The following is a 13020-nucleotide window of genomic DNA, read 5'->3' on the forward strand; positions in this document are numbered from 1 at the left end:
TACTTTCACAATTAGTTAAAGAAACAGTACTGTAAGACAGAATTGCAGAAGCCAGTGAGCTACTTTCAGCAGAGGAGATACAACCTTGTAAGGAGGAGTTCAGGGTCTAGCATTAAATGAGTCCATTCCCAGAGGGCCCAGAAGTCAGATATGATACACACTCTGAAATCAATTCCCAGCAGTAGTAAATCTAAAAACCATATACGGCACCTTTTGTTCTCTTTAATTATCCATGTGCAGCTTTCATGGTCCACAGAAGAATGTAGTTTTCCTTCCATCAAAGGAGGCTGGTCTTTCAGTGTAACACATATGTTCTCAGGGGAAAAGTGTACTTTTATGTCATCCTTAGTGATGTCTTGAGGAATGTGAATTGTTATTGTCACATCATCTTCAGTCTGCTGCCAGTAATAGAGAGGGTCTACAATTGAAAACGTACAGAAAAACGTCAGCCAGATTAAAAAATGCTGTCCTGGATTCCACAGCATGCAATGCTGCTGGGAGTCAAGGTTGGGGAAGGAAATAAGCTTCTAATCTGAACAATTTACTTAAAATATATTCTGATTATAAAATAGAGAAACTTTTTTTTTTTTAAGCAATCAAGTTCATTTTGTGTCCCTTGGTTGGAAAATATCTTATATTCATAACTATACTCAAATATGCTGATGAAGTTATCCAATAGGCATTAAATATTACTCTAAAGTTAATTGGGAAACTTATTATGAAAGATATTATGGAACGGATAGCCAAAATGCATTTATCGTAGAATCATAAAGGTTGGAATTGACCTCCAAGATCATCTGGTCCAACCATCCCCCTACCACCAACGTCACCCACTAAACCACGTCCCTAAGCACCACATCCGACCTTTCCTTAAACATCCCCAAGGGATGGTAACTCCACCACCTCCCTGGGAAACCCGTCCCAACGCCTGACTGTTCTTTCTGAGGAGAAATGTCTCCTCATTTCCTACCTGAACCTCCCCTGGCACAACTTGAGGCCATTCCCTCTAGTCCTATCACTAGTTATCTGCGAGAAGAGGCCAACCCCCAGCTCCCCACAGCTTCCTTTCAGGTAGTTGTAGAGAGCATTAAGGCTTTCCAAGCCTCCTCTTCTCCAGACTGAACAACCCCAGTCCCCTCAGCCACTCCTCATAGAGCTTGTGTTCCAGGCCCTTCCCCAGCTTTGTATCCCTTCTCAGGACATGCTCCAGGACATACTCTGAAGTATATGCCGTTCAGAAATGTGAACATTTTCCCCTAATCTACTTTGCTAGAAGTTATACTGACTTCAACAGAAATGGTTTTAAAAGACCAAATAGTCTTCATCTGCCTCAGATGACACAGATGAAATAAAACTGCCTGCCAAGGGGTAACATTTGACTTTTGCTCCTGGGCCTAGAATCTGCCTCATAGCCATCTGTATTAAACTGCTAGAAAAACTGTACTTCTGTAAGAAATATTTATACAGAGGATGGCAACAAAACTGGTTAAAGAGCTAGAACACGTCCTGTGAGGAGCAGATGAGGACACTAAGTTTGTTAAACTTGGAGAAAAGGAGGTTGAGGGGTGACCTTATTGCTCTCTACAAGCTTTCTGAGAAGGACAAGCTGGGAGCGAGGTGTTCTTCTTGTGACAGGACATGCAGGAATGGCTCAAATCTGTGACAGGGTAAGTTCATAACGGACATCGGAAAAAGCTTGTTACTTAGATGGCAGTTAGACCTTTGGACAAGCTTCTGTACTGGGTTTGCATGGAATGGTTTTGGTAGCAGGGGCTGCAGTTGTGGACTCTGTGGACAGGGCCCAGCAGCTGCCCCATGTCAGAGCAGAGCCAGCTCCAGCCGGCTCCAAAAGGGATCTGCTGCTGGCCAGAGCTGAGACAGTGAGCAACGCTGTTTGGGCCTCTGGGAGAGCAGATTTAAGAAAGGGAAAACCATTGTGCAGCAGCAACTGGGAGAGAGAGGAGTGAGAAGCAGCCCTGCAGCAACTGGGAGAGAGAGGAGTGAGAAGCAGCCCTGCAGCCCCCACAGTCAGTGCAGCAGGAGGTGCTTCAGGCAGGCAACAGCAGTTCCCCTGAGGCCTGTGGAGAGGCCCCTGGTGGAGCAGGCTGTCCCCCTGCAGCCCATGGGTCCCACATGGAGCAGATCTCCATGCTGCAGCCCCCCCATGGGTGGAGGAGCCCCCGGTGGAGCAGGTGGATGTGGCCTGGAGGAGGCTGCGGCCCATGGAGAGCCCCCGCAGGAGCAGGCCCCGGGCCGGAGCTGCAGCCCGTGGAGAGGAGCCCCCGCAGGAGCAGGGGGGCTGGGGGCAGCTGCCAGCACCCGTGGGGGACCCGTGCTGGAGCAGTTTGCTCCTGGGGAATGGACCCCGTGGGACGGAGCCGTGTGGGAGCAGTGCTTGAAGAGCTGCTGCCTGTGGGCAGCCCCCGCAGGCTCAGTTCAGGAAGGACAGCATCCCGTGGGAGGGACCCCATGGGAAGCAGAGGCAGAGAGGGCCTGTGAAGGAGCGGCAGAGATGAAGTGTTAGGGTTTGACCACAGCCCCCATTTCCCTGTCCTGCTCATTAGGAGGACACAGAAGAGGACAGATGGGGGGGGGGGGGGGAAGCTGTTTTTGTTTTCCTTTTAGTTTCTCACTAGTCTAGTCTGCTAGTGACAAGCAATAATTTATTTTAATCTCCCTATACTGAGTCTGTTTTGCCTGTGACAATAATTGTTGAATGATCTCCCTGTCCCTTGAGCCCTTGAGCCCTTTCCATCGTATTTTCTCCCCTTTTTCCTTTGAGGAGGAGGAGTGAGAGAACAGTTGTGGCGGAGTTTGGTTGCTCAGCAGGGTAAAACCACCACAGCTTCCTAGAGGATGTTGATGGCCCACGTCTGTCAGTGTTTAGGAGGCATTTGGATAATGCTCTACTATACTTTCTAGCTTTGCGTCGGCCCCTGGGGTAGTCTTGACAGTTGGACTTGATCTTTGTAGGTCCCTTCCAACTGAAGCTATGTTATTCTAAAACTAGAGAATATAAATCTACAAAATTCTAAAGGCTATGACAGCATGACTGGGTAGCACACAGCTGGTCACAGAAAACATAACCACAGATGTATTCATTTTCTTTTACATGTTACCTTCCTAGTTAGAGGGAAAGCAAAGCAGGGACTGGCTCATTCTCTGGAATGTTTTGGAAGCTCTCAAGGTGAGATAGTACAAGATTTAGTTGATCATCTCAGCAACTGTAACTCTGGAAGGACTCTTACAATGTTGCCTGGTACCATGAGTTTCCTGTTTGCTACAGGATCAGTCACAGATGCTACAAATACACTTCCCAAGAACTATTATTATATGAGATGCAGCAGCCATCAAAATTCTAAATTGTGACACTGACTGTATCTGATATTAAAGCTCTAATTTCTAAGATAACAGAATGAGACCAAAAAATACCTTTGGCCCTTCTTTTCTACACTATCTTCTAGACTACCTTATTAGTTGTCAAGTATGTATGGAGCAGAATCTGAAAGGACAAAGAAAAAGCCAAAATACCAATAAGCAACATAACCACCTTAATGTTTCCTCATGTATTGTTGTAATCTCATATAAAAATTAGTGTATTACTGCCAGCACATCTTGTTTCGCTATTTGGTATCTGCTATGCCTGCAATTTCATATAGCCATGCAACCAAAATTATAGCCCAGGTTAGGCTAATAGATTTCTGCACTGCTGAAAAAATTATGCTAATATCATTCAGTTAAGATAGGTTCATTAGCCTCTCTCTCATATTCAGAAGCAAAAATCAAATCTTAAATAACACAATATAGCTACATAAATATACATATTGTGAACTCTGTGACATTTCGGATTAATACTTAGTAGGGGTTCATATACTTCATTTTGCTTTGATCTCCTAGAAGAAAAACATGAGTGTATTTTGATGAAGTTGATTCTTTTTTCTCTAAACTACTTTCTTACTGGAGTCTTTTCTTAGATTCTCATTCTTAAGCAAAACAAAACAAAACAAAAATTTTTTGTTGTTTGAAAGGCAGGAGTGATTTCCATATCAGAGAGATGAACAACTGTTTGGGTGCCACGCTTCATTCTCTCACCTAAGGCTAGCTTCTGGATTCAAATTCGAACACTTCAGCTAGATGCCTGCACTTAGGCAACTCAACTATTGTCTTAACTCAACCATTAGCAAATAACGAGTACAGTTCTGTTTGCAGAATATTCTTTTCCTTGAGACAAGGAAATTCTTTAAGTGCTTCCTATCCAAAAAGACTTCTCATATAGGTTTATACCCAACACGACTTCCTAGGAAGAAAACAAATACGTTAAAAAAAGCCTATCTGCCTTTACAAAAAAAATCTGAAAGGCAGATATTAAAGACAAACATTTACTGCTGGACTTTCCAAACAGATTCTAAACTGACAAGCTCTTTTCTTTGACAAAACAAAGAGCAGTCTGTCATAACCTGACAGTTAAGTTTTACCTTTCTTTTCGTTTGCTGTTTTTGCATCATCATTTTCTACCAACTTTTCTTCTTCTTGTTGTATAGATTTGAATGGTTTGTAGGTAAGAATCATTAGACCATCCCCACTTGGCTCTATTGCTGCATAATGGGGGACTGATTTGCCTTGTAAAACTCTCTTTCTGCAGATTTCATATTGATGATCACCTGTAAAATGAAGAAAAAAAAAATCTGAGCAGTACTATTTTTCTACAGCACAAAATCTCATTCAAGAACCTCATTACACCTAAAAACATTACATAATTCTACTGGTTAAATAACAGTACTATGGATTCAAAGGAAATTTCTCTTTTGTTTTTCAATGATTTTATTACACCTATAGATCCTAAAATTAATCTAACATTGCTCTTTTTTCCTTATGATGACTTCTTTGATCACAGCTAGCCTGGCAATTCAGAAAACCACTCTCAGTTTCTGCACAAATAAATCTTCTAAACATTTTTGAGGTGCTAAAAAAATTTGAGTAACAACAAAATATCTTGTGATAACAATTCATGATGGAAAATGCCTACCTTCCCTTTTGATGACCAGCGTTTTACACGAGTTGAGGAGGTCCTAATTGTTAACTACTGGCACCAAGGACCACACCATTCCCTACTGTGCTCCCAAACACATGAGTAATGATGACTTAAAACACAGGTAAGGCAATACATTCTAGTGTTCTTCCTCCATTTAAATTTACCTGGATTCAGATGCCTAAGTATTTGATTGACTTCTGAATAATAATAGATAGTGCAAGCGGATTTTTAGGAATTAACCAATAACTTCATAAAATTCTCACAGGTGCTAAAATTATCCTCAAGAATTGTTTGATTTTTCACATCTATGCTTCAACTCTTCATTATAAGAAATTGTTGTACTTGAAACTTTACTTGAAACGAACCAACAACAGCAAAGAAAAAAAAGGAACTCATTAGCAGAGACGTTAGACAAGACCACATCATGAAGGTAAAAATCATCTGTACCACTCCAGTCTAATGTGTTCCTGGTTGACATCAGTGCTACATTTAGGGAAACATCACAGTCACAGAATACAAAGAATAACAGATAACGGGACCCAAATTAGATCTGGTTTAACTAGTTATCGTACTTGTACTTGCTAAAAGTTAGTTCAGAAGTGGAATAAAGAACAATAACCAGACTACAATGTAATTCTGGTACTTGGGGGTGTTAATTAAAGCCCCCCTCCCTCCTTTTTTGAGTGTGGGCAGAGGGGTATTAACGGACTAGACATAGCCATTTTAAACAGAAGCAGTCAGAGACCTATGCATTCAGAAAACCCCAGGCAACTAGGGAGCATCCTTAAACAGATCACCTCAGACTATACAGATGACAAATAGGAGTGCTGTACTGGGAAGTTGATCACTCATACAACATTATGAGAAGTACACCAGATATTTATTAGAAATAGATATCTTGAACCTTGATTTTACTGGACCAAGCTAAAGGAACTTCATTTCATAATGTCACAAAGTAAAGTTCTTAGCTTGTTTTCTAATCACTTTAGCCACACATGTATAAGTCTACTTCTTCCTCTCTTCCAAACATTTGTCATAATTAAGGTCTAAAACTGAGACCTTGATCTTAAAACGAAAGAAAATTACCTATGTAAAATCTGAGTAGAGCTTCTGTGGGAAGGAAATATCAAACGGAAGAAAAATAAACTTCTAAAACAAAGAATGAAAGCATGATAGCTGTTTTTTGGTTTGTTTTTAGTTTTTGTTTGTTTTACTTCTCCTTAACCACTAGTAACATAAATGTAAAACACTTACCCTCTTTGCTCATCTCTGCAATTGTAACCCATTCCAAGGTAACATGAAATCCACTTCCTTTTGTGTCCAATTCATCTTTTTCTACCCTAAGCAGCAGCACAGCTACTGAATGAGTACCAGATTTTACAAATGAAACACTGTGTGCTACAATAAATGGACTGCCTAGTTCTTCATTAAACACAATCTAGAAGACACAATATTGGCAAAAAGTCAGTCAGTTAAAACCCAGCCTCAGAAAGCAGCGAAAGGCTTCATTGAACATCAGTTAATTTTTGCTTGCCACAAACTGCTTTAACTTTCGGTTAGCCCTGAAGCGGTCAGGCAGTTGGACTAGATGATCCCTAAAGGTCCCTTCCAACTGAACTATTCTATTCTGTTCTATTTCTCTTCATTCTAGCTCTTCCTTCTTTGGCTATCAATAAACTGTTCTGAAATGTTTTTTGTTATTGTTGTTTCTATTACAGAATCACTGAAATGGCCCATTAGTCAAAGCACAAAGATCTACAAAAGTGTCTATATCGCACCTGTTTAGTACTAAAGTAAATAAGCATAAAGAACAGGATCCATAAGCACGGCATACCAACTGGGGAAGAAAGTCTCACACAAGAAATGCAGGCATTTCACCAATACCCTCACTGCTCTCCTAGGCAAACCAATATCCCAAAAATCATTGTGGACCTTAGCACATGCAAACAAGAAGATAAAAGATCCAGTACACTGCTATCAGTGTTTCATCATCGATCAAAGCTGAGAGAGGGGGTTCTCTTTATTTGATTACTAAAAGAGATTTACTTCTTATTCACTAATAGGAATATTCTCTAATAGGAATAAGAAACAGAGAACCTACCATTAAATGAAGTACAATATTCACATTTATTAGGAGTTTAAGTCAGAACCTTCTGACTTTTTATTTATAGGGTTTGGCAAAGTCCATCTATATTTTTATGTGACTAGGCAGGATCACTGTAATCATGAAATAAGGTCATACCGAAGGCCTGTGTATCTTGAACCTTGAGACATTTAGAAGTAGCTACCTACAGCAAGAAGTTTTAATTCTAGAGACTATGTGTTTCAGCTTTTTTTCTTAAAAGGTGCTTATTCAGCATAAATCACAAGAAGCTGAAAAACAAAATAAATCCAAAGAGCAAATGAGAAATAAACATCCTTTATTTTCTAGAACATTAATACATTAAAATCAAAGTCACAGACACAGAGTGGTTGATGTTGGAAGAGACCTCTAAAGATCATCTAAGTCCAACGGCCCTGCTCCAGGAGGATCACCTAAACATGCCCAGCCCTCTCAGCCTTTTCTCACAAAAGAGATGCTCCAGTCCTCCGATCATCTTTGCAGCCCTACACTGGACTCACTCCAGGAGCTCCAGGTCTCTCCTGTAATGGGGAGCCCAGACCTGGACATTGCACTGCAGGTAAGATCTCACCAGGGCTGAGTAGAGCGGCAGGATCACCTCCCTTGACCTGCTGGAAAACCTGCTGGAAATGCTCTCCCTAATGCACGCCAGGATCCCATTGGCCTTCTTGGCCACAAGGGCACACTGCTGGCTCATGGTCAGCCTGTTGTCCACCAGGACCCCCATGTTCCCTTTCCACAGAACTGCTCTCCAGCAGGTCACCACTCAGCCTGTACTGGTGTTTGGGGTTATTCCTCCCTAGGTGCAGGACCCTGCACTTGCCCTTGTTCAACTTCATGAGATTCCTCTCAGCCCAACTCTCCAGCCTGTCCAGATCTCTCTGAATGACAGCACAGCTTTCTGGTGGATCAGCCACTCCACCCCATTTTGTGTCACCTGCAGACTTGCTGAGAGCGCGCTCTGCTCTGTCCCTTCAACCAGGTCACTGATGAGTAAGTTGAACAAGACTGGGCCCAGTATTGACCCCGAGGGACACCACTAGCTAAAGGCTTCCAAACAGACTGCGCCACTGATCACAGCCCTCTGAGCTCTGCCATTCAGCCAGCCATGGAGAATAAAGGAAAATGAATTTAAGCTGCAGTGGATAAATGAGCATAGGCTCAATCTAGCTGTTACTGAAACCTGATAATGTTTAAGGATTTGTGAGGTTGGGATGTTAAAGTCACTGTAAACCACTGGGTGTTCTAAACACTCAAAAGGTGAATTTAAATGGTGACAAACAGCATAGAAATTCGATGTTTTAGTGCAACACTGATGCAACTTATTTATGGATCAATATTCTCACACTAAGAGAAGACAAACTAATGAGCTCACAGCAGCTGAGGTAGAAAAGTAACAACTACATTGGTGGTGTCCAAGCAAGATAACTGATACGAGTATTAGTATTGTAACACCACATTGATGTGGATACAAAAAATGCACCTTTTATCAAGGCTTCTTAAAATAATCCATTTTGTAAACTATTTCATCATGAGAAACACAAAAACAAACTTCAGTTACAACCAACAATTTAAAGTAAAAAATATTAAACACCAATATTTGCCAGAGCTAAGTGCACAATGTGAAGTTTTTCTCTACCGGAGATGTGGAAACATTACTGTTTGCACTGTATCTACTCTGCAGGTAACCCTCAGGGCTACTTATCAAAGCTTTTTAATGAGCAATTTTGTATAAGTTTTATTCTAGTCTCCATGGACACACTTTTATGATGGGGCAAATTAAATGGTGAATATTTCAAGCAGAATTACATCAGCACAAGCAATTCAGAAGTCTCTTAACTTAAAAACAAAAGCAGCTATTAGCTTGACTGATGGCAATTTTGGACTTAAAAAAATATTTATTATTCCACAGGTCAGTTGAAAAAACAAACAATAAATGATGATGGGGAAAAAAACCTAGGTGGATCCATATGAATTGCAAAGGGGAAATGGTTCTTGGAAGTTCAGCTTGACAAGTGCTAAGCCACCCATTTAGAAACACTCACTTTTATTTAGACAGATTCCTTTTCAGTCAAGAAGCTGTTCCCATTCAACCATTTTAATTTTATAAATATTTTGCATATAAAGAAATCAGTAAAATGATTTTTATGCTTGGACACAACCATTTATCAACAGTAGAGAGTTCAGATTTAAAGATTAATTTTTAATAATTATAAGAAAGGCAAGAATAAGAATTATTTTGTATATGTAAAATTCATAAAATGTTACTGTACAACAGTGTTACCACATTGTTACCATATTGTACCACAATGTTAACAAAGGCAAGTGCAGGGTCCTGCACCTGGGACAGGGCAACCCTGGCTTTACATACAGACTGGGCAATGAGATGCTGGAGAGCAGCCCCACAGAGAGGGATCTGGGGGTTGTGGTTGACTGCAAGTTGAATGTGAGCCAGCAGTGTGCCCTGGCAGCCAGGAGGACCAACCGTATCCTGGGATGCATCAAGTGCAGTATTGCTAGTTGGTCGAGGGAGGTGATTGTCCTGCTCTGCTCTGCGCTGGTGCGGCCTCACCTCGAGCACTGTGTGCAGTTCTGGGCACCACAGTACAAAAAGGACATGAAACTGTTGGAGAGTGTCCAGAGGAGAGCGACAAAGTTGGTGAAGGGCCTAGAGGGGAAGACTTAAGAGCTGAGGTCACTGGGCCTGTTCAGTCTGGAGAAGAGGAGGCTGAGCGGGGACCTCATCACAGTCTACAACTTCCTCGCGAGGGGGAGTGAAGAGGCAGGTGACCTATTCTCTGTAATCACCAGAGATAGGACCCGCGGGAATGGTGTTAAGCTGAGGCAGGAGAAGTTTAGGCTGGACATCAGGAAGAGGTTCTTCACCAAAAGGGTGGCTGCACACTGGAACAGACTCCCCAGAGACGGAGTGACTGCACCAAGCCTGTCTGAATTTAAAAAGCAATTGGACTGTGCACTTAGTCACATGGTCTAAACTTTTGGGTAGACCTGTGCAGTGGCAGAAGTTGGACTTGATAATCCTTATGGGTCCCTTCCAACTCGGGATATTCTATGATTCTGTAAGACTTACCTCCCACTTTTCTGATGCACTGTCTCCACGCTTGCCGGTTTTGATTAAATAGAGTCTTCCTGTTCCATCAGAAAGGGTAACCCACGTGGAAGATGGGAAGTATATAGAGGCACAAAGGCGATTATCACAAGCTGTCAAGTCTGCAGGGAGCCTGAAAACTTCTCTTGGCTTTTGTAGAGAAGTGTCCTGTAAGCAAAGTCATGGATCAAGACTTTAGGACATACTGATCAATTCAAGTAAGTATTACAGACAAATTAAGAATCACAAATCTCAATGGCAATTCCCCTGTTTGTTGCAGTTGAGCATATTCCAAAAATAAGTGGGTAGCAAGAATCACTTCCACATACGTGGAAAAGGTAAGGGAATTTCAGTACAGATTGAGTTTGTTTACTGAAAACAGAAGTGTCTTGTAATTGGTATTTCAGCATTCCATTTTTTTCTTCGATTTCATAGCACTAGTTATGTTTTGCATTAAAAAAAGATTTTCACTTCTTTTCCCCAAGCATTCCTGTATAATCAAACATTTACCTCAAATAATTCCAGCCCCAATAAAATCCTCAAGACTGTACGTGAAATGAAAACCAGAGAATTGTTCACTCGCACTCACTCCTAATTAAAACAAATTTTACCCCACTCTTACTCAACTGGCACATTCGAGTTGATAAAACATTTCTCAGCTTTCCTAGAGTGGTTAGCTCACTCGGAAAATTAGAGAAGTAATGATTGTGATCAGTTAGAAAAAAAAAAAAACAAAAAATAAACAACTGTATTCACATCATATTTGCAAATAACTTTTCTATCACATTATGATTACACAGTGCATCAGGACAGATACATTTATTTAGCATACCATGTCAGCGGCACACTGTAACTTTATTTTTTTCTTTTATGCCAATATTGAAAACCTGGGAAGAGAACCAACTACCTACCTATTATGTGCCATACCAAACGCACCTTCTGTTACAGTAAGTGTGAGAAAGGGACTAAGAAACAGCAGTGGAAAGACATCAGATTAAAACAGCGTCTCGTTACAGACTCTGGAATTTCAGCCACAAAACGTTCTAAGCATCTGCTGTCCCTCTGCCTTCACTTAAGCAATGGGCAGCACACAACAGAGGCAGGGAGAAGATCATGCATGTACATGTGTACTTCTAGCAAAAGAAACCCACTCCTTCTTGTACATGAAATAAGGCAATGAAAAATACAAAGCAACATCTTTACAATAGTTCTTCGCACTTGAGCGTGTATATCACAGAATCACAGAAAGTGCACATTTGCAGTACAAGCATGACATGGCCTCATTTTTTGATAATACTGTATTTAAGACAATCTTGAATCCTTCATATTTTTCCAGATGTTATTAAAATCAGATGTGTATTTAGAACATGTTCAAAAGCAGGCAAGATAAATTGGATTTGGGTAAGTACCACTTTAATAAGCAAGAGCAAAAAAGAGCAGATGACAAACAGAGAGCCTGCTTGCCTTCTGCGCCTACTTGAATTCATATCAGAGATTACAGTTGCACTACAAGAAGGCACAAGGGCAATTATGAAACCTGCAATGGAAAAGATGCAAATTAGATTTTTAATTACCAGAAGCATTCAGGTTCACTCTCTAGATTCAGTTGCATCACAATACTCCTTCAACTATTCGACTAATTTAGAACACATTCAGGAGGAGAGGATGAAAATTAAAAACAAACAAACAAACAAAAGCTACCCCAAACCAAAACACTAGGAACAAAGCCTCATCTTTTCCTCAGTTTCTTAAAGGCTTTACTGAAAGGCAGTATTTCCTGCAACAGAGGTGTTCCACTGTAAGTAACAAGTTGTATGAGTACTGTGTCTAGGAAAAAGAAACTAAATCACAGACAGAAAAAGCATCAGCCCTGGAATAGCGATTTACATGGCTGTACTATGTAACACTACAGAGGACCATGCTTTTGTCAGCCTTCAAGCGAATCATGACAATAAGCTTCAAATAGTTCTGGATGCAATTCTGTTTTTAAAAACTATCAGCTATCAGCCATTTAATTCTCTAAAGCCCACGTTAGGTTATCAGCACTGAGGAAGGATGTCAGGACTCAATATATCCGGAAAATTAAAAAAAATGTATCTTTAAATCACAAAGCCTCCCCTCAGAAGTCAAGAAAGAAAATGCTTTTATAATATTCTTCATTTGCTGTTCAGCAATTTAAATTTAGGAATGTATTAGATTCCCTGCTTCAGAAGTATGAGGGGATGCTGAGATACTAGTCAGATGTACTCACTGGAATTAGGTTTAAACATCAACAGACAGATCCTTTAAGAAAGAATTATAAAATACAAGCTAAAAAATTCCCTCTACTCTTCCTGACGCCTCCCCACCCAGGCTCCACTTAAGTGAGCATATGCCAGCTCATACAGTCATGCAGTGAAATTGTACGTAGGTTTTTCAGCATGCCTGTAAGATTTAAATTCTGTAAGTTTTATGAAGAAGTCACATTGTTACCAACAATTCCCATAATGTAAAAATAAACAATATTGCATAAAACATAACAAAAAGAAGTGAAAAAAAAACAGCCACAAGTTATATCGTGATTCTCCCCCTCTAGTCTGCTCTTGTGAGACCCCACCTGGCGTGTTGCGTTCAGCTCTGAAGCCCCCAGCACAAAAAGTACATGGACCTGTTGGAGTCAGTCCAGAGGAGGCCATGAAGATGAATAAGGGGCTGGAGCACCTCTCCTACAGGCTGAGGGAGTTGGGGCTGTTCAGCCTGGAGAAGAGAAGGCTCCAG

The 13020-nt window shown here is 41.0% G+C and overlaps 1 protein-coding gene across 3 annotated transcripts in view; it reads right to left on the reverse strand.

Moving 5' to 3' along the window:
* The window catches only part of NUDCD1 (NudC domain containing 1), a 36987-nt gene that overhangs the window by 11419 nt on the left and 12548 nt on the right, over positions 1 to 13020 (reverse strand). For all 3 annotated transcript variants that reach the window (XM_068672518.1, XM_068672519.1, XM_068672520.1), the window contains 4 exons: positions 10246 to 10431; positions 6287 to 6470; positions 4476 to 4661; positions 211 to 418 (listed from right to left, as the gene is read on the reverse strand). In XM_068672518.1, the coding sequence (XP_068528619.1) occupies positions 211 to 418; positions 4476 to 4661; positions 6287 to 6470; positions 10246 to 10431 (764 nt within the window). The remainder of the gene's footprint in view (positions 1 to 210; positions 419 to 4475; positions 4662 to 6286; positions 6471 to 10245; positions 10432 to 13020) is intronic.

Source organism: Anas acuta, chromosome 2, assembly GCF_963932015.1.
Source record: "Anas acuta chromosome 2, bAnaAcu1.1, whole genome shotgun sequence".
Lineage (NCBI taxonomy): Eukaryota > Metazoa > Chordata > Aves > Anseriformes > Anatidae > Anas > Anas acuta.